The sequence below is a fragment of the Leuresthes tenuis genome, unplaced genomic scaffold, assembly GCF_036924035.1.
Source record: "Leuresthes tenuis unplaced genomic scaffold, fLeuTen1.0.hap1 SCAF_11, whole genome shotgun sequence".
In the NCBI taxonomy this organism is placed as follows: domain Eukaryota; kingdom Metazoa; phylum Chordata; class Actinopteri; order Atheriniformes; family Atherinopsidae; genus Leuresthes; species Leuresthes tenuis.
In genome coordinates this window covers 17,812,427-17,836,192 of record NW_027325365.1, presented here as the reverse complement: position 1 = coordinate 17,836,192, position 23,766 = coordinate 17,812,427, and the positions used below count along the sequence as shown (strand labels likewise).

At 44.6% G+C, this 23,766-nt stretch overlaps 1 protein-coding gene across 2 annotated transcripts; it reads right to left on the bottom strand.

The window, feature by feature from the left end:
- Positions 1–95: 95 nt before the first annotated feature.
- On the bottom strand, positions 96–22,891 carry kdm3b (lysine (K)-specific demethylase 3B). 2 transcript variants are annotated; one of them, XM_072395865.1, is made up of 25 exons: positions 22,379–22,891; positions 15,745–15,909; positions 15,194–15,307; positions 14,445–14,550; positions 11,880–12,004; positions 11,728–11,787; positions 10,473–11,174; positions 9,206–10,385; positions 8,896–9,112; positions 8,560–8,774; positions 8,320–8,472; positions 8,067–8,174; positions 7,848–7,975; positions 7,456–7,756; positions 7,101–7,354; positions 6,480–6,752; positions 6,132–6,303; positions 5,947–6,037; positions 5,324–5,454; positions 5,098–5,217; positions 4,643–4,666; positions 2,052–2,191; positions 1,726–1,902; positions 1,505–1,639; positions 96–1,102 (listed from the first exon to the last, which is right to left on the bottom strand). In XM_072395865.1, exons 1-25 carry the CDS (start codon positions 22,586–22,588, stop codon positions 1,022–1,024), a joined length of 5,382 nt encoding a protein of 1,793 aa, XP_072251966.1. In that variant the 5' UTR covers positions 22,589–22,891; the 3' UTR covers positions 96–1,021. The 2 variants fall into 2 exon arrangements, with proteins under 2 accessions (XP_072251966.1, XP_072251967.1); XM_072395866.1 differs by having other exon boundaries at positions 7,456–7,753.
- Between the last annotated feature and the right edge of the window lie 875 nt (positions 22,892–23,766).

Sequence of the window (23,766 nt, the reverse complement as noted above, 5' to 3'; positions counted from 1 at the left end):
GAAGCTCCGAGTCAGAGCATTTTCTCCATCTCTTAAGATCATCCAGCTGTGCGTGAGATAGAGACTTTGCAGGGAGGAGTAAGCACGACACAAAGTAGTTTTTGTAAACTTTATTGTGAAAAATCAAACAGACTGCTAAGATCAATATATATATTGATACAATGTTAATGGCCAGTAGTTCTGTTCAGCTGCAATTATGATTCTTGAACAATGTTGGAAGTCTGCAGTTTGTGTTGAACCCATGGGACAAAGACAGGTGGAAAAGAAAAATTGCCCTCTCTGAAGCTCTCCTTTACCTTGTGCTAAGAGACACAAAAAAAAGAAAAGAAAAGAAAAATAGAAGATCTCTTGTTCTAAAAGAGAAATAAGAAAACTAAAAATACAAAACTTTGGTCTGCTTCCCTTGACCGGCTGCGTCGCAAAATCATTTCAGCCACAGAGGGCAGAAAAAGAAAAAAAAAATCAACTGTTTAAAAACTTTAACAAAAAAAAAAGAAGAAGAAGAAAAGTCTACAAAAACAGGTCAACCTCGCTCCTATCCAAGAAAAGTATTAATGTCATCAAAATAGGAAAGTTAGCCCAGCACTCACATTTCATCAGTTGCTTATATTGTAGCTGAACCTCTGCTCCAAAGGCACGTCAGCTTTTACCTCCCTCACTCGCACGTCTTACATATACAACGAAAACAGAACACACTGACCTTAAATACAATGTTAATCAACAAAAACAACGGGGAAAAAATTTTTTAAAAAATTTGAAAAACAACTAGACAAGTCTGAGCGTACTGTGTAACAGCGATGAAAGACCTCCTTCATCCAAGCCTCGATTAGCCCCTCCCCCAAATGAAATGTTCTCTTTTCCCCCTAAAAAAAAAAAAAAAACCCCAAAAAAAACCAAGACTTTCCTTGCCACGAACACCCTACATCATCGCTGTACTCTGCAGCTTGTACTTTTGTAGGTGTGTGATCTACGCTGTGAGTAGTGGAGTGGTCTTCAGCGGCTGGTGGTCTGGGGGGAGGGACTAAGGGCGCGCCAGTTTGGGTTCGTGGGCCTTCAGTGTCCCGACCGCATCCTTCACTGCGTGGTAGATGATGTTCTTCACCTGAGCAGGAGCAGAAAGAGTCCAGTCTGTTAAAGCAACCGGACTGTTGTACGTCTCGAATGTTTTATGCAATTTTTTTTTTTTTTACCATTTTAATAAAAAAATTTAAAAGAAACAGACATTTATAGAAGCTAATAATAAATCCGCAATTAGTTTTCATCAACTGATACGATTCAAATCGGTGTAAAAATGAGCTTTTCCCAAAGGAAATGGATGGAAAGCGCTTCTTCATACACACAGTGGTGTGAGTAAACCTTCTCCTCGATTGTTCTCTTATGAAATAAACGAAAAGGCTGTCAGGTGGCCGTTAAAAGCGTCTCTTTCTGGTCCGACAGACCAGATCAAACAGGAACCAGTAAAATATGACTTCTTTTTATGAGGGGACAAAGAGAAACCACCAACCTGCAGCTTGTCTTCATGATTTGTATGAGTTGTGGACAGGTGTCTGAACTCCTGCGTCAGTCTGAAACAGTGCCTCACGTGCTCGGGAGACACAAAGTCCTCTGCCACCTTGATGCAGCTGTACAGGTTGTGTACCTGAGGCCAGAAGAACAAACGTGTTTACGAAGAGAGAACTTCTATTCGAGTCTCAAGTTAGCTTGACGCTGTATGATGCGTCAGACCTGGTGTGGAGCTCCAGCCGGGATAAACACAGCATCCCCTAAGAACTGCACAATGGCCCAGCCCTGGACGCCGTATTCTTCATAGAGCCGGCGGCGAAGCACTTGGTCCAAATACCAGCTCTGGTCGTGAATGGGGTCGTGGTCTGGAGGGTTCTCTTGACCTTGCTCTTCTCCCACCTGAGACGGGTAAGTAAGGTCACGGCTTAGTTCAGATGACATCATCCATTAAACGATTACAAATTCTGACACCTCTGTGAGGGACCCTGGCAACGTGGCGTTGAAAGGGTCCCAATAACATCCGAGACCGAAATCTGTGGGCTGCTGACCTTGCGGAGCAATTCTCGGATCTTCTCGGCATCTTTGGCCGCATAGATGTGCCAGAGAGCTCCCGGCTTCTCCTTTCCCTCGTGCACCCTCCTCTTTGTCATCTCATCCACATCGCCCTCATCAATGGTGGTCATGACCTCTGGAGACCAAAATAAGAGAACAAAGCACACAAATACAGGATACAAAACATTCATCAGTTAAATGCCTCCATAACTACTCATCATAGCAGTTTCTTTATATACAAGCTGACATTCTAATCTTCGTTGGCATTTCTTGAGCAGGGTTTTTTTATTACACTTTCAAGAATGAGTCTACATAATGAGAACCAGCTAGAGTTATTGGGACTGTGAAAAATTCATTAAAACATCCATCAATCATACTGTTGGACCAAATGGTGCAAAGCTGCGGTTCTCAACTGGCGGTTCACGACACCGTATTGGGTCCCGAGCCATCCTAGCGGGTTTGAGCGCTTCTCTTAAGATGCTGTTTGAAACTACAGCATGTTGGTTTTCTACATCACATAAATCCTAAGCAGCAGTCCTGTGTGTTCATGGTTTAGCCACAAAGAACTGATGCTACTTAATGCTACAGCGAAAAGGGAGGGGGGGGGGGGGGTGTCAAAGCACTGAAGCGGGAGCAGTCGGGATGGCAACTTGCTCATCGGGGTCACGTACAAAGCTGAAAGAAAACAGAGCTGCAATGTTTCCACGTTTGGTTTTGATGGATCGAAACATCGAGGTCACTTCACAAGTAGTTTTGATTGGCTGTGAGGGACAAATACTCCATTAAACACACATAATTATTCCGAGATCATCTGTGCCAATTTTTAGTGAAGAATGAAAGAAAAAAAGCTTCTCACTTTTTAAATTCTTTTTAAAAAATAAATCCAATATGGCGGAAAGCTTTGATCCAAGGAATTCAAAGCTACCTTTTTCTCTCTTTTTTTTTTTTTTTCGGTGCTCAACGACCAAACATGAAAACTTGATGATAGTCTTGTTGCTTTCCCGCAATAAATGAGCCAAATTTCAACTCTATAGCGATACGTTTGAAGGGGCTGCTACAGATTCCAATAGCAGAGGAGAAAAGGAATGAAGAAAAGGAAGAAGACATCACGCAGTGGGCGTCTACGCAGCTTTACTGCTCAGCCCAAAAGTGATCGCCTTTGGCATAGCATAAAAACGCCACAGCATAACTATCATTTCTCATGCATAAGAGCATCCCAGATTACTGGTGTACAGGTTACAAAAATCAAATATGGATTTCCAGACCAGTTGAGAACCACCGGGGCAGATAAAAGGACAATTAACAGACTACACAATCACATTTACTGACACAACATTCACATCCACAGCCTACTGTTGATTTGTACAGCAGCCACAGTAAAACTACTGCCGACATCCCATTATACTACAGACTGATCCCTCCTTTAGAGAGACACTGACCACTGTGTGTGTTTGAATGGACCTTTGTCTCCAGCTGAGCCCAAAGTTGTCGGTGTCTTTGCACAACCGAACTATGTGTTTGCGTTTAGGTGGGTGACAGCCCAGCGTGTGCTGTTCAAAATGAAATAAAAATCAGTGTTTGATGCGTTAAATTTGATGCGTGAATAAAACCTGGAATGGTCCTGGGATAAAGACGGACTGGTACATAATGTGTGTGTGTGTGTGTGTGTGTGTGTGTGTGTGTGTGTGTGTGTGTGTGTGTGCCAACAGCTGCACAGGAATGGGTATGGAGGATCTATGCAAAATTGCTAATTTGACAAAGCCAAACGAAGCTCTTTTACTAATAATTTGGTACAGTCATGCAACAACTCCACAGTAAGCAGCTTTACAAAGTTACTGCACATGCTCAAGTTTAAACGCTACAAACTTAAGCACAGTTGGCCCGTTTTCTTCCTGCTCACATTTATCAGCTCAGGACAGCTGACCCTCAACTCTCGATTTCTCCCCTTCATCAAAACTGAAAGGAAGCCATGACAAAACGAATGGAGAAGGGACACACCTGGAGGCTTTGTGGGGCATTTTAATTCGACCAAACCACAGGAAACTATTTGATAAGCAGCATCCATCACAAAAAATCCTAACAATACCCATCCCTTGTTTTGTGTGTGTCAGAGAGTGAAAAGAAGCCTGCGGAGGAAGAGAAATGCCAACTCTAGAGGCCCTTCATTCAAACTTCTCTCCCACAGTCTAAGGACCAGAGCACTGTGCACCCGAAGCCAACAGGGAGGGAGGATAGTCCCCGTGCAATAAGCTGAATGACATCTGAACTCATGTCATCTCATGGAATTTCTGCAAATGTGCATTTTTAACCAAAACCTGATATCCGCATAAAGAAGAGCAGCATCTCGAGAGGGTAACATGAGGCGTTTCAATGCCGTCCGTTATTCAGTTTAATAAAAGTTGCATTTGCATAGAAATTTAGAGCAGGGTACAGGACATGCAACAATGCAAACTGAGGGGTGGGTCCTGGTGCTCTGGCCCCTACTGCAACAGATAATAACAGAAGGATGGAGCACAGGAGTGAAGAAGGGGAGTTAGTCAAGAAGAAGGGCATGCTACTCAAGTGATACAACTGAAAGTCTACAGACCTTTGCGTCCAGAGATTTCGGCCTCTGTGAAGGAGAAATTTTGTCACAATGTAAATTGGTGAGACCCACTGGAGGGTCTCTCCAGTGTCTTTTCCAAGCATATCAAGCCTGGAGTAAAAGCCTAATCATGATACTCTTGGCAAGGTTGTAATAACATCTACAAAACTGTGCAGGAGGTAAATAGCTGAATCGTGAGCTGAGAGATAGCGACTGTTTCCCAGAAATGTTTCTTTTCCTAAAGGCACACAGTATATGGTGTATTTGGCATTGGGGGAGTCAGCCGCTATCAAATAAATAAGGAAAAATATGTTACGCAATTTGGATTTGTGACTTTAATGATTGTGAGGATGTAATGATGTCTTGTAATAATTCTCGCACATTAAACTTGTGTGTGTGTGTGTGTGTGTGTGCATGCGTGCGACAGAACGGCAGATAGTGTGTTAAAGTCTACTGACCGTCCTCCTGACCGTTTTCTCCGTGAGGGATGCCAACATAAACCATGACGTTGACAGCGTCCGACACATCCAGATGGAGGTTAGTGGTTCCCACCTTCCTGTCTTCAGTCGAGATTAAGCCTGAAGGGAAGATAGACAGATACAATTAAAGAAAATAAAAAAAAAACAACGAGGGAATATGGATGGATACTGAACGGAGAGAGAGAGAAAGGACATCTCCTCTTACCATAGGCATTGTACATCTTTGGTCCAAGGTCAGGACGCACAAAAAAGTTGGGCAGCCGGGCGGCGAGGTTTAGACGGCCATCTCTTTTCGTGTACTCAGGCAAGGGGAGGTTTTCCATTAAGTTATCAAACCTTTTAAGGGAAACATTAAAAGAAATAATCATAATAAAAGACCTTAAACAACCAAGAGCGAAAATAGATTTCTGAAAATCCACAAACGATTCACTGCTTCCCAAAAACTCCCCCAGCTGAATATCGAGTCGCAACATGGTTTCTGCTTTTTACGGCGCGTTTAACCCTAAACTTTATGTGGCAACAATATCTTGGCTGTAATATATATATTTTTTTAAAACTGTAAAGATGACTTGAGGGGCCTTATCACCAGGATGGCAAACAGCAATAAGAGTTCCACTAAAGAACACTGCATTTACCCACTGAGGCCTGCGACAGCGATACAGAACATACACCAGACGCCGTGTGTGTGTAAAAGTACGACGGCGTCACGCGATGATGCGTTTCAAATGATCAAAGCCAGAATTTCTAGTGTTGGTGCAACACTTAGTTGGAAGACTGGAGAATGCGATTCTGCTGAGGACACAGAAAAGCCGTTGTTGGGTTTCTCACCTTGTGGGCATCATGTCCCTGAAGTCTTCACCTGGAGGCCAATCCTTTAATTTCAACACCATGGGCATTCCATCGCTATCTTGCAGTCGCTCTGCAGTTACAGAAAACACACGAGTTTCATTTGACATCGGAGAGGACCGCGAACGTAGCTGTACAGTTTGCATGCGCGTGCTTGGAGAACTCACTGGAAATGATCTCAAAGCCGTCCCAGAAGTCTCGCACCTTCACGTCAGAGATAATAGCACAATTTCTACAGTTCACCAGGTCTACGTCCTGGTCTCCGAACTCCTGACTGAAGGCCTCGGGTCTCCACAGGTGAGATTTCAGGCGTTTATGTATACCTGACACCAACACAGGCTGGGAACAAAGAAGAAGAAGAAGAAGAAGCTCGAGTGACATTCATCAAAGCTGCAGCATTTCATCCATCACTTCCCTTAAAGCCATGTGATTTGTTGTCCTAATATTCAGGGGGATATGTTTCCATTCCGTGTTCATGTAGATTTACTCAGCTACACTCTACTGGTGACTCTTACTTGTCCTTGCTTCCAGCATTCTCTGAAGATCTTCCAGTTGTTGCTGTTGCTGGGATCCTGTAGGCAAAGAAGTCGCCCATCACAGAGCCACGAGTGAGAGGTATGTGGTTCCAAAACACTAAGGCCCATTACTCCATCTTTACGAGCCCCCAAAACACCAAGTTCACCACTCTCAGAGGTCCCAGAGCGACGGCCCTCCGCTTTCTTGGTCTCCACGACAGAGGCGATGATGTGATCCAGGAAGTTCGGTAGGCTGCTCTTCAGTTTGTCACTCTAAAAGACCAAAAGATTCATTCTGGGTTACAAAGTTATGCAACTTGCACAAACCGTAAAATCCTCATTTATTTTGTGAAAGAAGTCCTTTTTTCGTAGTTAACACCTTAGCATTCACTAATTAAAGATCATTCCTTTATTAACACAGTAATGACACAATTATCATTACTTTGAATCTTAATATTCTATTCTAAATGACAGTGATTATGGTTTTGGTGGAGGTGTTTGCCAAATAAGGAGATGAGGAGAAAAGATGATTTGAATAGACTAATGGTTTCATTTACAGACAGGTTTACAGGTTTCATAAATCTTTTTAATTTTGGAATACATCACAAAATGAAAACTTACACTTGCTGAGGTAAAAACAGAGGGGAACGGTACCCCACTTTCTCCAGGGCCCTGAGGCAGTTTGCCCGGTCCGGAATTGAGCAGGTCCCGGAGACTGGACCCCTCAGGCTTAGACTGGGTCATGCTGGGGCCCAGTAACAGGCTGTTAAATAGCTTGGGGCTGGAAGCAGAAGGCTTTGACAGGGCACTGAGTGAGTCCAGGCCGAAGGGAGGCCGACTTTCTCGATTCATCACGGAGCGAAGTGAACTGGATTCTGAAAGGAAACGGCAAGAGGATGGTGGGGCCACTTTAAATCTGAAACTTTATTTATGCGCCGAGACTATAGTGACTCAGCGTTTCCCATTTGCTACTTACCCTTGGTGTCATCCTTGGCTTTCTGAGTGGCCAAGTCTGCTAGCCAGTGCAGAGCAGAGCTGTTGCCCTCTCCCGATGAGCGCAAGTCCTTGACAGAGGACTGGGTGACATTACAGGGGGATGATGTGCCAGTGGTAGAGTTACTAGTACTACCCACACTTTCCCCTCCCCCGCTGTCCGAGGGCCTTGCCATTTGTGTAGTTTCTGTTTTGATAACTGACGTCTCTCCCTCTGATTTTGGAGCGGTGCCAGTACCAGAGGCTGCAGCTGCAAGGCCACCCCCACCGCTCGCTGTAGACTGCTGAGACAAGCACAAAGGGAGAGCAGCCTTCCAGTTAAACTATTTTAAAAATGCGGCACAAAGACAAAGCACAGAAGTGGCACAACTCTACCTGTGAAATGCCATTGGGGGCAGTAGGTCGTACTAGAGGCTTTGTGTGTCGACTGGCACAGGGACAGTTAGCTTTAATACCCCACTTGCCCCTTGCAGAGTGCACCATGTCACCTATGTTATAAAGAGCTAATGGAGGGAAGCAACAAAAATCATCACCTATATGAGATATTTACTTATCGATTTATAAGTTGCCGATTCAATCATGCAGTGAAGTTACCTGTCCCAGGTATAATTTGTGTAGGCATGAGGTTTTGTGGCTCGTGAGGTTGGCCTTTGGCACACTTTAACCAAGAGAACACCTCATCCTCTGGAGCCTCATCGACATCTAAAGAAAAGCACAAAAGTTAGACACATTTTCCACATAGTCAAACAACCCCAAATAAAATTAGACATATTAAGCAAACCCTATAAACACTGTGGTAAACAGGTTGTCTCAGCGCTGAAATTCTTTCAATCTCACTAGGGATTACCTTCCCTTGGCCTGTTTCTGCGGAGCCGATAGCAGTCCAGACATACTCCGAAGCCACACTTGCGACACACCCAGTGGATGTTGAACAAAGTGGTCTCGCACACGTCACACATTTCTCTGACACCGCGGACGGCGCGTTTCCACGCCACTTTCTCTGAGGGACGGCGGAAAAAATATTTCAATTACGGACGTGACATACATTTCTGGCAAAAACAAATCGGAGAGATGTCTTTATACTCACGGTGAGGCTCCACCATCATCATGGCTTCCTTCTCAGACATGACCAACTGGCAGAACTGGTCTCCCACATTGGCCAGGATGTACTTGGATGTATCAAGATCAAGGCCCTCTTGGACAGCAGGTGCAGGCAGCCAGAGTCCCATGGCCATGGCATCGCTCTGCTGAGGACTTAGGAAGCCTTCTACACGCAGCACACCTTTTCGAGTGAATGCCAACCTGGTCACAGGCAGAAGAGGAAAAACAAACAAACGCACATATTTAGGAGTGAAGCTGAATTGTTTTCTTCAAGCTCAAGACACTGATCCAACCGCGCGGCACAGCAGCACATAACCCATACCTTCTGAAGTGGAAGAAACGACAGGCCACATTCGGGTCATCTTCGTCATCACTGTCATCGTCTGTATTTCGGTATTTACGGTAGCGCTCTAGTCGGCACTCGCGGCACTTGTGCAGGTGGGGGGCCACGCTGATGCAGGAGCCATCCTGGAGGAAGGACTCTCCGGACTGCTTCAGACGACGCACCTTGCTCTGATCTTTCAGTACAGATTGACCCACTGAAAAGAAGACAATGCGGTTTTAATTCTATTCCTAATAATGTTGGTCTCCAGAAGACATTTTTACAAGTTTGGAAAATGACCCAGACTGACCTTTGAAAGGCTTGTTCCGTGGACGGCTCTTGGGGGCTCCTTTGCCTTTACTTTTCTGCATAATGGCTCCATCCTTGGCAGGATTAGGAGGTCCTCCAGGGACTTGGCCCTTCTCAAGACCCTCCTCATTCTCACTAAGATCTGAGAGATCACTGTTGCTACTAGAGTCCGAGTCATGTTTAGATGACTGGCCTCTTTCTTCGAGGCTAAACTTCTGAGATTGGCTCTGGTCAAAGGACACAGGCACTTCCTCCGTTCCACCAGAGCCAGTACTTCCGAACATGGGGCAGCCTGAGGTGGATGTGGGCATCTCTCCATCTTCTTGTTCCTCTTTTGTTACAATTCCCTCACTCTGTAAAGTCTGAGAAGGTGCAGGAGAGGAGGAAGAGCTGACTGAACCAGCAGCTGAAAGTGCTGGGAATGTGGAGGACAGAACCCCCTTAGACTGCTCTGCCATAGTGAAAAGGTTAGGCTTACTGTCTAATGTCGGACCCAGGGTCTGTGGTTCAGTCCCAGTGAGGCCAACAAAAGATGTATGGGGGTTTTTATCCCCATATGCCAAAAATGGATTAGCAGACTCTTTGGAGGCCTGCAGAAAAATGTTGTGGTGGCTATCTGAGGAATTAAAACTAGAGTGTAGCCCTATGCCCCCTGCAGAAGTTCCATTATTACCATTTTTCTTAGAAGCACTTTGGGCTCCAGAGGCCACACCAAGACCTCCAATTGTTACGCTAGAACTCCGTCCTCCTGGAGAGCCACTCTGAAAGGCTGATTTGTTGAACACCCCATTTCCCGCTGGATGGGCCTCAGGCACTTTGGGCTGCTCAGGCGTTTTCAGCCCTTCGGTGGAAGTTGCTGGCTTGAAAAGACTTGGGGGCTCTTTACTCAGACTCTCGGACACTGCAGTAAAGTAATTTGTGTCCTTGGTTTGGGTCTGACTAGCAGTAAGACTCGGGCTGGAGCCAGAGTTCTGGGTCATGCACTGGAAAAACAGGTTTTGGTCTTGCTTAATCTGAGTCTCATTCTTGGCTCCGCTAAAGCCAAAACCAAAAGGTCTGGGAGTGTCCTGGGAGGCTGTGGTGGTGACAGGAGCTCCGTTGGTCTGCGAGGTAACGTCTCCGAATACAGGAGCAGTGGCCACAGCTTGGGTCACACGAAAGCCCGATGGTGTTTTGGAGGCCTGAAAAAAATAAAACATCGGGGTGAAGTAAAAAGAAAAACATTTGTTTTAATGGTCACGAATTATTAATCACACTGACTGCCTTACCTCAGTCTGGCTTCCCCATGCGGGAGCTTTAGAACTGAAACCCACGGATGCAGAGAGCGCGACACTAGGACCACTATCTTGTGACCAAGAAATGGTGACAGGCCCCGGGGAGACGAGAGCAGCTGTTTTAGAGTAAGCTGACTGGCAGGCTTCCTCTCGGTCTGGCTGGGGAGATGAGGAGACCTTTGGGGCTGGAGCTCCAGGGACCAGGATTGGCATCTGGCCTAGCGAAGGAAAAGACGTGGTGGAGAAGGGAGACGGGGCTGGTTTGAGGGGGGGAGGGGTTGGGGTGTGAGCAATGGTAGTGGTGGAGTCTGCAGCTCCTTGTGTGGAGAGGGTGCGGCCATTTTCTTTGACGTGGGCCGGATAGCGAGGAGTAGCAGCGTTTGATTGGTCCATCGGGAGTGAGGAGTTTGTGTTTGGGGACGACACTCTCCCCAGAGGAGAGGTTCCCTCTGAAGAGCTTCCATTTTTGGTTGTGCTGCTGACTCTTTCACCAGAGTCTCCAGCCCAGATGCCCATCCCTTCCACTGGAGTTTTGTTTGAGTCACCACAGTTTTGTGCATCTGTCTCAGAATCTCCAGCTCCTTTAAATCGTTTCAAGTTCAAGTCGTCCTCACCCTCCGACGCAGTCCTACGTCTGCGTCCACCGTCGCCCTTCATCGTTTCACTGTCCTTTCTTCGTCGTCCATTCTTACCAAGCTGAGGAAAAGTTGTATTGAAACATTTTTTTAAATCTACAGAAAATGCATTACAGCACAAACAAAGAACCTTGCACCAACATTCAAGTTACGCCTTGTTACGTTAGATGGGAAAAGTGTGCATTTAACGTGTGGAGAAAACTACCACAGAGACGATTTGCAGGCACAACCAAAAACTTGCTTAAACTCTGCAGAAACAGACACACGGAACTGCAGTGGGTCAGTCTGTGACAATTTAGGAGGAATAAACTAAATCAATCAGCAGGAGGGAGGGAAAAGTTTGCACATCGTTGTGCATTCACTACATGAGTCACAGTTAACTGTTCGGAGAAAATGAAATAAATCAAGCTTAAGTGAATATCTGACTCTTACAAAGTGCACACTATGTACTAATCACTACAAGTGAGACCCGAATGTCAACCAAATACCTCGAGTCAACATGCAACTCAACACACGAGGTTATGCAAAGGCTTTTGCTTGCGTCGGACACTAGAGGGCGTAGTTCATATACAGCACTACACAACATGCAGAGCTGAGTGGTATGAAAACATTACCTCCTCCTCTGTTAGCATGACATGTATCACACGAGGATCTACCATCTGATTTTCTTCTGCCTGAAAAGAGAAAGAAAGACAGAGAAGTCTTTACACAGTATCCTTTCACAGCCCGACCACCTGAATACATTTACACGAAGCAGAAACTCTACCTTATCCATGGTAATCTCCATGATGTGTGAGATCGGGTCGTGCTGCGAGACCAGCCCCGAGGCCCAGCACTCTTCAAACTCTGGCTGGTACACGCGAACCCTGCGTCCTTGAATGGTGTATGAACCTGATAACGAGAACAGGGAAAAAAAGAAAGAATTCCATTCAGACACATCTGAAGTACACGCGTGTGTGTTTTTGATGTGGCAACAGTCATTGTGCAAATTTCACATTTCATACAGATCCAGTGTTAATTGTCGCTGTCGGCTCTGAACTCAACAGGTCATTTTCCTCTTATTTAAATGCACGTCCGAGACTTTAGCAGATCTGTGTCCTAAAGATGCCGACATTCCTCCATTCTCGCCTTTGTCCCGTCGCTCTTGGACAACTTCAGCGGTCTACCAACAGAAATCATTAAGCATTCTGCCACAGTGTGCTCTTAGAATGAAATCGCTGTTCATCAATGTTTAAGGGTTTATCTTGAAGCTCTTTAGTTTGTCTGGAGGAGGTTTATGCAGATCGTGCTAAATTAACATTTTGATGCACAGATTCATGCGGCTAAAATGGTTCAAATCCCCCTCAAACTATCACCAGACCGTAACATTATCAAACATCTGGCATGTGTTGCCTTCATTATCTCTGAGAGACTTGGGACAGGTTCTGCTTGAGCAATACTTAATATTCCCTAACTTGTATGACTTTATTCCTCACCACACTGAAGCAGATATAACCTCTAATGGAGGACGTAAATGATGTAACTGTTATTTCAAACCGATTTCCATTATTTTGAACAACCCCTGTATGTTAAACACACATTTCTTATATTCAAATAAACCTAATCAAATTGGTGTTGATGACTCACACTTGAATGCAGCATCCCTTATTTACTATTCTTATTTATTTAAACTGAAGCACATTTGTAAATACTTCTAAAGGATTGTACATGACTCAGAAGCTATAAAACGATTATTTACACTCAAGTTGCCGGTGTGTGCCCTACGAAAATATATCCGACCTTTTTAAGACCTCTAACTGTAGCAAAGGATGCGCATCCAGCTACCGAGGCAAGTGGCAACCTTAAACATTCAAGATCAACAACACAGAGTGGAAGCGCTTGACTTGGGGCAAAGCACAGCAGAACTAACACGTCTTCAGACTACTATAAAGAAAATGCCAAACGTGCACATTTAAGGGGTTTATTTCATGAGACTTTCTCTGTGTGCATCTCCAGATCCCTGCTAAATTCACCAAAAGTTAGCTTTTTAAATGACAGCGACTGCTCCCCGTCATGGAGACGTACTGCAATCACAACCAAACTTTACACTTCTTTCTTCAACCAAACTTGACAGTAAAAGGAAGTATTTCGCGCTGAGCTCGAAGTCTCATTGGCTCGTCTCAGTTTCGGACGATGCAATTCGTTCATTGTGCGATAGCTTCCTGTTAGATTCTAGCAGAACTTTAAAAAAAAAAAAAAAAAAAAAAAGCCAACAGAAGTGCATTTAAACTGTTTGCAGAGAAGATAACAACCGCAGGAGGATGGGGGGGAGACTCTTGTGTCATCCACAAGAGTCTCGCAAGTCATCAGTCGTAAAACAGGTGAGTGAAGGCGATCGACGGCGACGCTGCGGTGGCTGACACATCGCAGATTAATCCACTCATTAGCCCCAAAAAGAATAAATAGACAACACCTAAATTAATAATAATGCAAGAATATCATTTTTCATTCACGTGATCGATATCTGCCAATCCGGTTCAAGCAGCTAGTGATCAGCCCCAAAACTCCTGCTTGGATAGCTCTTTTGTTTGCGACTGTTACTTCTGCTCAGGTAAAGGCCATGCCGTGTTTTTCATGTTTTCAGCTTTGATGATGTGCTGCAAATGTTCAACACGACGCACGTTTCCATGGTTCAGATCATCTATGACGGCTGGAAAACTTTGGTTTCCAACAAAAGCGATCCAAATCTATCAAGGCCGTTTTTTCATCACACTCTGGGTCAGAAATCTCCACTCAAGCAGCCCTCACACACACCAAAATGTCATCCATCCATGTTCTTTTACTGAGGAATTTGTTCATATCTTCACAGCCTGATTTGTTGAACATTTTATCCTGAAAAACATGGCAAACGTGTGTTTTTCAAGCAGTTTACAGTCAAAATTGTGAGATATCAAAACCCCAAATCACCAACAAAATACAACAACTTTGAACTTAGCTTTATCCAGTGTCCAGATGTTTTTCCTGGACGTGTATGCAAGTTAGCTGATTTTATGGCTGTTTAATACCTTATTTGCATTTTTAAACATAACATTTCAGAAAACCTGTAATACAAGAAAACCAACTGTCCAAACGCATGTAATAACATGATATAGTTTCATTGTGACACCTGGATATAATTCATCCTACTGACCCGTCGTGTCTCACGTAAAACATTTCAAACAAATCTTCAACAGGTAAACCTCGGCTACCAATTTAGACATGTGCCCAATATCAGAAAATGTTTTGCGTCTAATGGTGTGAGGAAAAAAAGAGCGTGTTGAGGCAGGCAGTAGGGCCGAAGGTTGAGTCTTACCCTTCCTGAAGATCTCCTGCAGTTCAAAGTCTGTACGCCAGCTGGAGATGGCAGCCTGCAGCGAGGGATGCTCCAACAGCAAAGGGTGTCTAATGTCTTTGTCAATCTGCAAAAGACACGAACCACAATGTTCTGTAAAATGTGCACGACCTCACTGGATTATCACATGAAACAGATACAGCACTCCATCTTTAAAAAAAACATAGGTATACCCAGTAAAATAGGCTGATTAATTCCATGTTTACCCTCAATGCTTTGGGACGCACGACGCTGTATCATAAAGCCTGTCCTAAACTACAGTTTCTGATATTCGCAACTTTCTGAGATGTGTTCAGACGTAGTGAGACGTCCCAACTCCTGCAGCTCAGAGGCCTTATGAGAGCTGTGCTCCCCTCAGCACCAACTGGAAGCGGAAGCGATAAATACCCACATCTACTGCAGAAGCAGTCATCTGATGAGGGACCGAATGCAACTGAACACTTTAACACTGCACTCTAAAGCCAGATGTCTGCAGATGTCACCAGATTCTTTTAAACCAGAGTTAAAAAAAAATAAATAAATAAAAAATTACAACAGATTCCTCGTCTGGTAAGTCAAAAATCTAAATCTTAAATTCCCAAATGAGACCAGAGAATGTCTTTATATTGTTTGGTGAATACTCGAAATAATAAACTCATGAAGCCAACATCGATTATGTCCGTGAGCTGGAGGAAGGCCCAACTAAAACTTCAGAAAACACCTTTGCGCACCTCAAACTTCTGCACAGTCTTGTTATCAGGCAGGAACTCAAAATTCTTGTTTCCAAAATACTCCACCGGAACCAGCGAGCCTAATCCCACTCTGTCCACGAGGGAACGGAAAGCCTGCAGAAAAAGAGGAGAAATGGTTTCAACATGTGGACAAACGCTGCTTCCAGCTCAAAAACAATCAGGAAAGCACTCCAAATCCCACGTATATGCTTGTAACTGGTTTATTTGGTTATTTAATACTAGTTGCACTGATATAAACAAAACGACCCATTTCAAATTCATTTTCACATTTTGACTGAATCTGGATACATTAACTGCCTTGAGTCATGACAAATCAAATGTGCTCTGAAGTCAATAGTTACACTCTGGACCAGTGGTTCCCAACCCTTTTCTTTTTTTCTTTGTTTTTTGTCCTGGAAGTCCCCGCTAGTACCAACAAAACTCAGTTCCAGTTCCCTGCTTTTGTTTTCACTACCAGCTGGTAAAGGCTGCGTCAGACAGGCTGGGAATCGAGCGTTTGGCCTCGTCGCTCTTTCCAACTGTCCACTCACCAGAGCAGGCCAGGCTGCGGCCGAGGATGAAACGCCTGCCGTCCCGCTACCGTCGGCACGACTGGCCCAGATAACGGAGTCTTCGACCAGCACAGCCTTCACCACATCGTCATACACTTGCACCCATGAGCACCGCTGCGATGCGTTTTCGAACTCCACGAATACCTGGTCAGTGAACAGAAAGCACCAAACCGTGAGCACAAGGACTTTTACACTTACCGTGTCAGAAGAAACAAGAGGGAAGAGTACAACAGAGGATAAACATTCCAAATGTACACGTTTTAGCACAGGATTATTGGTATTGCACCTAATGTTACATAATCTTACAATGTGGTCAATTCCTGCACATATCAACATCGATATGACCCAGTAATGTCCCAGCCAACATTAGCACCAGTGTGGAACGCCACAAGAAAGGCTTCAAGCTCCCAAAAGCTGCTGCACCATCTCTGTAACATCTATGCGGCCGGATTCGATATATCGATGGGATCCGAAGACAAAGAGCGTCGTAAGAACTGGACGCTCAGACCCCCGGTTCCAAATAGGACTGACATTATTCATCAGGTTACAAGATTACAAAAACACTCGCTCAGTTGACATCACGTTTCACACAGAAAGTGTCACACAAGAGCCTTATTCTACGTTCCGTAGAGGAGCCTGCGAGCGAAATCACGAACAAAAAAAGCCAACACGAGCTCCATGTTGGCGTTTTAATGGAAATGAGTCCGATTCTTCGTTAGGATGGTCACAAGTAAATAATGTGCGGTGACTGTGGCGAGGACTGGCTGAAGTTCCTACATTTACGTTGGTATTTTTTTCTAAAGATATCAGAAAGGAACGTTTATGCAGATAAATCAGCCTCCGTACCTTCTGAACGGCGTCACAGCCCTTTAATAAGGCAGAAATCTTTCTTATCCATTCAATTAATCAGTGGATCAATAGATAAGAGCAATCGATTCCCAAAATAAACAACTGCTGCAAACTCTTCCCTCGTACGATACGGGCATCAGGCTGGTGGGCTGTCGTCAATTAGCTCAGCTGTGTTGTGACTGCAAAGGCAAAGAGGTGGAAGGGAGGCTCGATGAAGCGGAAGAAGAGTCGTCTCCAGTGGCTGTAACGGCAGACGAGAGCGCTGCTGCTCAACCAACAACCTCAGGTTAGCGAAGGAGACGACCCTCAGATCGCTAATCCAGCTCTGTGGTTCCTCAGCGGGATTTGTCACAACACGGCACGACCGAGAACTTCCAACGGACGCCTTTTACAGCTGTGTGAGGGAAACTGTGCTCAGCTTCTGTATGAAGTCATGCCACAGTGGGATGACACAACGCTGAAAACTATGTGTGTTACACATGCATGTTTTAGTAAAGTTTCAAATATTAGAAATGTTGTGTGAAAATAAACCGGATTATGTTCAAATGTTCAGTTTCCCCGTCTTTGACCCGCCGGTGCAACTCCATGAAAGCGTGGCATTTTGGCTTATCTCGCAGCAGCTCGTGCTAGAAAATCTGCACCCTTACACGCGAGTAGTCTAAGACCTTCTGATGTGCATTCACAGCAAAATACCAAAACACTGTGGACGGGCAAGCTGCTGCCTGCTAATGTAGGCAACACAAATCCTCCTCGGAGCCCACTGATGCCAGTTCAGGGTTTAGTTCATATTGCAAAAATCTGGTCCGTGCATGGGAGTCAGGGAAAGAGATGGCATTGTCATTAACAGTAAGGTGTCAGAGGATGAGCTCCCGTGGAGGCAGGACAGCGAGCAAAAATACTGCCATCTGTGTGCCTCTGAACAGCTGCTCTTTTTACTAATGAACAATAACACACGGAAATAGAAGCAAATCATCTTGCATCTGTCCTAAAAGGAGCTACGCGTGCACTCAAAGAACGTCGGTTACATGCAACAGTAACATAGAGATAATAAACCCTTTCTAATGGCTTCAGTCCACTGTTTACAACTGCATCGGATATACTCGATGCTTCTCGAATTCTTCCACGAGAGAGTGTACTGAATGACTTTATCGTGGCGGGAAGACGGCACGGAGAAAGCAACGGTAAAGAGCAAAGTGCTCGAGCAAGTCTGCGAGGACACAGAGCGGGGAGCTAAGGAGGAGAAGGACGACTTGGCTTCCAAAGAAAATCCGGCACCTGGCAGTGGTCCAGATTTTGCAGGGAAGACGTCAAAAAAACAACAACGCGGTTATCTGCAAAACATGCCGCAAATCAATGACATCAGCTGTTGTCCAGATCGCCAGATAAAAAGGTCCAATGAACCGGCTGCGAAGCAAATGACTCGTCGTTCGAAGCTTCACAGCCTGGACTTCTGAATCTGTGCTCCGTTGTAACAGACACGATCTCTCAGGAAAAAGTGCATTTTATATGGTTTGAACAGGTCTTTCCCAAAGGATTCTTGTCAAAGGGTTAGGGGTTGGTTTATGTTGCTATGAGCCTTTTTTTTTCCCCTCTCAGAGAACCCGGCCTCAGTTGGAGGACCTATTTAAGTATTACTTTCATTGATCAAAAACTCCTGAGTGCAGAGTCCTGGTTCAAAGTCATATCGGAGTCATTGATGCACCATAGGGTTGATTTTAACATTCATACAGAGATTTTAAAAAAAAAATACTGAGACAAAAACTGTGGCTCATGTTACAGCCAAAGAAATATCGAGCTATTAATTTTGGGCCCAGATGCAAACTCATCTTATATCATATCTGCAGGAGGCTCAATGGAAAGAACGTCCCTACACTGTTACACATCCACAAAGTAAACGTGTCTGCAGCTGTACTCGGATTTAAAGTGTCATATTCAACCTTTAAAGCAAATCTAACCAATTATACCGATTGCTGTGGTGAAAGGAGTCATTTTCTATAACAATGTACGCTGGCTCTATCCACACTCATCTATAATCATCCGAACCAAGATAACTACACCCCAGAAAGGGAGACCAACAGTGTGAACGCAGTAGTATTTATGGTTGTTACTAACGTCTGAAGGGACAGTCCTTTACTTTCCCTTTGTTTTTCTCAGGGCAGATTCGATTGACGACTGGCCGTGCCTCCTTATCAATCCAATACTTCAAACTGAAGGGTGCGCAGCGGGGACATTCCCTGCACAGCCACACACTTAGTTTAATTAAAAAAAAAAACCTTTTCAAAAGAAGTTAGAAGGTAAAACACTTTGCTTTAAGGTTCCTCAACTTACGTTCATGAGAAAGGATCCTGCAAACCTGCACTGACATACTAAGGTAAGCGCTTTTCTTTACAATGAAAATAGCAGACGGGACTCCTTGTTGAGTTAATATGAAGGTCACGACACGTCCACAATGGTGAGGAATGAATGAAAAGCGATTTATAGTGGGAGCGGAAAGGAGAATGAAGCAGCAACTCTCGCCTGCTCACACACTCTCGGGTAAGACGATTAGCTGCCACATTCTCACATCCAACCGTTGATCTTCCTCAGATTTCCCTTGGAGGCTGGGCTGAAAAGTCTATGCAATGAGCAAAAGCATCTGCACACGCCAACTCTCCAGAATCCCTCAAGAACATTTCAGGAGTTTCTGTGAATTTGTGACGCACGCAGAGACGATAATATGCAACAACAACACAAGCTAAACCCTCAGTGTTCGCTTGGTTAGATAAGACCGTTAAGGTGCCCGGCGAAAAGAGTCAACACCTGGATTCAAGTAAGTGACTGATCTGCGGACGCTTCAGTTGTCGGGCCTGGGTTCACAAACTTCATGTGTCCAAAAGATTAGGTCTGAATCTCTTCCCTGGCGGCGCGGTCATATTCCAAGGCGACAACACCAGGATTCATCGAGCTTAAATGATGAAAGAGCGATTCAGAGACTTTGTTTTTTCCTTCATGGAGTCCAAAAGTTAACCCCGTTCAGAATCTCTGGGATGTGCCGGAGATGGCTTTGGACAGCGGTCCGATTCTACCAACAAAAACACTCAATCTTGGTGAGAAACTCTGGACAGAAGTGAAGTTGACGCTGCGAAAAAGCTCAGTCAAACGATGCGACAGCAAATGCGGGCTGACAGAGCCTTATATTTTTTCACTTTGGGTCAATCGATTCCGTGTTTAAAAGTTTAAAATGACTTTTAAGCTACTTTTAAGAAATAACTCTCCATGTCCCAAAGAAAAATATCACCACACGATCTGGCAGATGCTGAAGTAGTTGGCTGAAAATAAAAAGAAGCTTTCAATTTGGCACCTCAAGAGTTTACATTTCCTCTGACAACACGCAGTGAACCAGCCTGTATCGAGCTGTATCAGGTATGGTGGAACGGATCGTTTCAGAGACCAGCGACAGCACAGCAAATTGTGTCGGTCAAGAAGTCTAAAAAAGTTACCTTTTACATTAACAGCTTATGGCTGCAGATGTTTAGGTACTGTGAGGCTGCTGCACATGCCCAAACCAGATGTGCAATATTGACAAAAATCAAATATCCTAATATTTCAACCCTATCTTTTGATATTAATTGGGCATTCAGCAAAAGTATCCACCGTGCAAACTCAAGTGTCATTCTGTGCCGACACACGTCTGCGTTAACGGAGTCAGCGACAGGCCAGAGAGGCGGCTTTGAAGCGTTGCAGGTCAGTTTCCCCTCGTTTCCACCCTTCTTTCTTCCCCCTTTGTGCACTCGTGAAAAAAGGATAACAAAAACTGCATTTCAGTTTGTCCCGTCTCGGGTTGAGCGGCGTGCGATCACTCCGAAGATCTGAAAGATTACCTGTGATCACTCTGAGCTGCCAAAGGTCTAAGTGTTTTTAAATTGCTGTGCTCATTTCGATAAGATTTCCGTTTCCTTGTTTCACGACACAAAGGTTTAGATTTTCGCTTCAGAGTCCATTGGATACGCTCAGTTCCTCGCTGAAAAGGGTCGAGTTTGGGGGTTTTTTCGCCGACAACTGTGAGGAAATCTCATCGGAGAATGTTCACGGTGTCACGCAACATCGTTGGCACCTACAAATGACCGTGTTGAGACGTCTGTATGATCATCCTGCCACAAACCTGTGTGCTGCCACTGCCTCGTCAGACCACAGAGTAAACTCTCCAACCAAAGCACTTGGGGCAGCTTTCTGTATTATTTTTCAAGTGTTCGAGGTCACTTTATTTACCTTTTAAAAGGCCCTGCGACTTGTGACATGCGCTCTCATTAAAGTAATACAACTCTTTGCTTGTTTGGTCATATTATTGCATACAGGCCTTTTCGTTTTAGTACAGTTTCTTCCAGAGGAAACTGGCATTGCAGATGTAAAGAAAGATTTGGCTACATTCAAAAATCAAGACAACTTGACATCTGAATGCTGTTTTAAAGGAGAAACTGCAGAAAAAAGAAACAACTTTGGCCTGAAAGGAGAGAACATGGTGATCTGTATATGGTAATTACCTCTACTACACCAACTACCTGATCTCCCGCTCTAAGATTACAAATAAAGCAGTCGCAGCACTCACCTGTCGTGGCGTTGGGAGTGTTGAAACCAAACATTTAAGAGGAACGGCTCCAGGAACGCAGTTCTAATTATTCTCACCTTTCTTTTAGAGTCATTTCACCATCTATCACGCATCTACTGAAATCACCCCTTTCTAGACCAATTCACTTTTATTAAACGTATTAACTAGTGGTTGCTTTTTTTCTACCCCACCCACCGGTTTATTTAATTTTACAAAGTATACTGCAGGCTATGCTGCAAAGGCAAACGTTTTTCTTCTCACCTCGATGATTTAATAATTCAGTCTGTCAATAGATTCACATGGGTCAACTGAACCATTACAACAACTCAAGCAGTGGTATTACTAACCCTTTATACAGTAGTAGGTAAATAAAGCACCAGCTTTCACTTTGTTTATATCATACGTGGCTGGATATTAATATATATATCCCTCACTCTATATAGAAGATAACTTGTAATTCAATAGGAGACCACCCTTACTAACGTGTACTATGTACACTTGGAGAGTCAAACCTTTGCGTTGACGTTTTAATAAGTAATGTTTGAACTGATCTGTCATGTAGGTCAGCCACCACCAGACAGTTTCCTTACCAATTTCTGTTTCAGTAGAGCTGCTCTGCGGCTGTTGACTCAACAAATCTTCAAAAAGATTAATCTCCCTCAGTCGACATTTTATTGGATCACCTATTCGAAACTACCTGGACCCGATAATAAAGTGGGAGCGATGCCTGGTTCGCCCCTACATGAACTTGTAAGGCCTTTAACTAAACCAGCGTTAGCTAACAGGGGGGAGCTGGCTATCTATTACCGTTATTCGTAACTTGTTAGCGATTAATTATAACACTGCGAACGCTTAGTTACCTCAGGTCAATGTCTACTTAACCGCGAGTCCTTATACAATGCGGATATTGTTGCTCAAGCTAGATGTCAAAAAGCTAAAAAAGCGAACAAAGCAAAGGCCAGAAAATCCCCGACCTCGAGTTTAGCTTCGCCCGAGTGCCTGCGACTTGTAGCAAGCCAAGACAAGCGCCAGCTAACGTTACATACCAACAAACAGCAACTCGTAAAAACTAGTTGGATAGGGTTGGAAACAAACCAGGCGTCTGTCGCAGGTTGCATGTTTCCAAACTGATAAGTCTTTAGCGGCGGGGTAAGGAATCCCTTGCAGGTAAATACTGACCGTCAGCCCTGCAGCAGTGGTTGTTGTTGTCGCCTCCCCTCCTCCGCTAACCTCCGGAGCGGACAGGCCGATGACGCTCACCGCCCGCACCGTTCCCCGTAGCCAGTCCCGGGCCCACGCAGGCTTCTCCGGCTCGGAACCATTCGCAGACCTGCCGTCTTCGAGGAGCAAAAGCATACGCTTCCCGATCAATTCGAGAGAGTCCCCCATGGTTTGCTCACAAGATAGCTGCCTTTAGTGAGCCACCATGAACAGTGTAACTTCTCCGCTCGGGATGAGAAGTGAAGAAAGCTAACGTTTTGAGGGCGAGTAGAAAACAGCTTTGTAGTTAACGCTGAAGCACTGTGGACTTTGTTTCAGCCGCCACACCCGGGGACACGCGGCGGCGGACCGAGTCACGCCAGAAACTCACCCAGTCAAAACGTTTTTGTCCTCAATGTGAACGCGACTATCCTACTCTGTCCGCCATTGAGCTCTGCAACAATCAAACGCACTCCTCCTAGTAAACTGGCAGCACTGCGGAGACAGAGAGAATGTTGGGAAACAGTGACCTCTAGTGACAGACACGTTGAAAAGCCTTTCCCCGCAGTGCCAAGGAGAGGTGGACCACCACACCGAATACACGCATGGAAAAAGCACCATGAACAATTAATGCCGACTTTCAAATTCCGTCGATCCCCAGCGACTCCGGAGTTTTTTAGGCTGATACGGATCTTTAGCCTCACCAGTTCCAAAACCAGGAATAAACCAACAGAATTAGATAGTTTATTAGGGATTCCTGATGAGGCTTCTTACACCTTTTACTAAACACAATATTACAAGCCTTAGTAGTATCGCGTTTTCTTAGTTTTTTTTTGTGTTTCCACAAGGGACTGATTATTATTTTTTTTCTTTGTGCTGATTATTACTGTTTTCATCATTAGCAGCGGTTGCGGTGGTGTTCTTGTAGCATTGTTTTTGGTGACTGTTGCCACTAGAAGGTGCTACATTGTCACAAACCCTTCTCCTAAGTGCAGTGGGGATTCTGCCAGCCCCAAACCCACAGAGAAAATAGCCTGGGGCAGAAAAAAACCAACACTGGGTTGTCAAGTATGAATGTAATTTATAAAATCTGTAACTGTGCCGCATTGTGACTTTTATTGGCACATGCGAGAAATCGTAACCTTTTCGTAACTATTCATGGTAGTTTATTTTGGCACTCAGACTGTGACTTCTTTTGATAAGAATAGAGAAGTTCCAATACTGGTAAAATTGTTCTGTGGCATGCATGCCGTCCCTATGAGACTGGGCCTGCAAATAGAAAGCGTTTTAAATGAGCTTTAAAAGAGCATGCTGCTTCAAAATATCACAATCTGACTGGGAAAACAATACAAGGATACTGGAACACA

Bases quoted from the DNA above. Each gene is read 5' to 3' on its own strand.
- kdm3b (XM_072395865.1), bottom strand. From the start codon at position 22,588: ATGGGGGACTCTCTCGAATTGATCGGGAAGCGTATGCTTTTGCTCCTC. The intron at 8,775-8,895 runs GTATGGGTTATG...GCCTGTGACCAG, and splicing joins CGTTTCTTCCACTTCAGAAG to GTTGGCATTCACTCGAAAAG. The intron at 6,753-7,100 runs GTAAGTTTTCAT...TTGGTCTTTTAG, and splicing joins CTGTTTTTACCTCAGCAAGT to AGTGACAAACTGAAGAGCAG.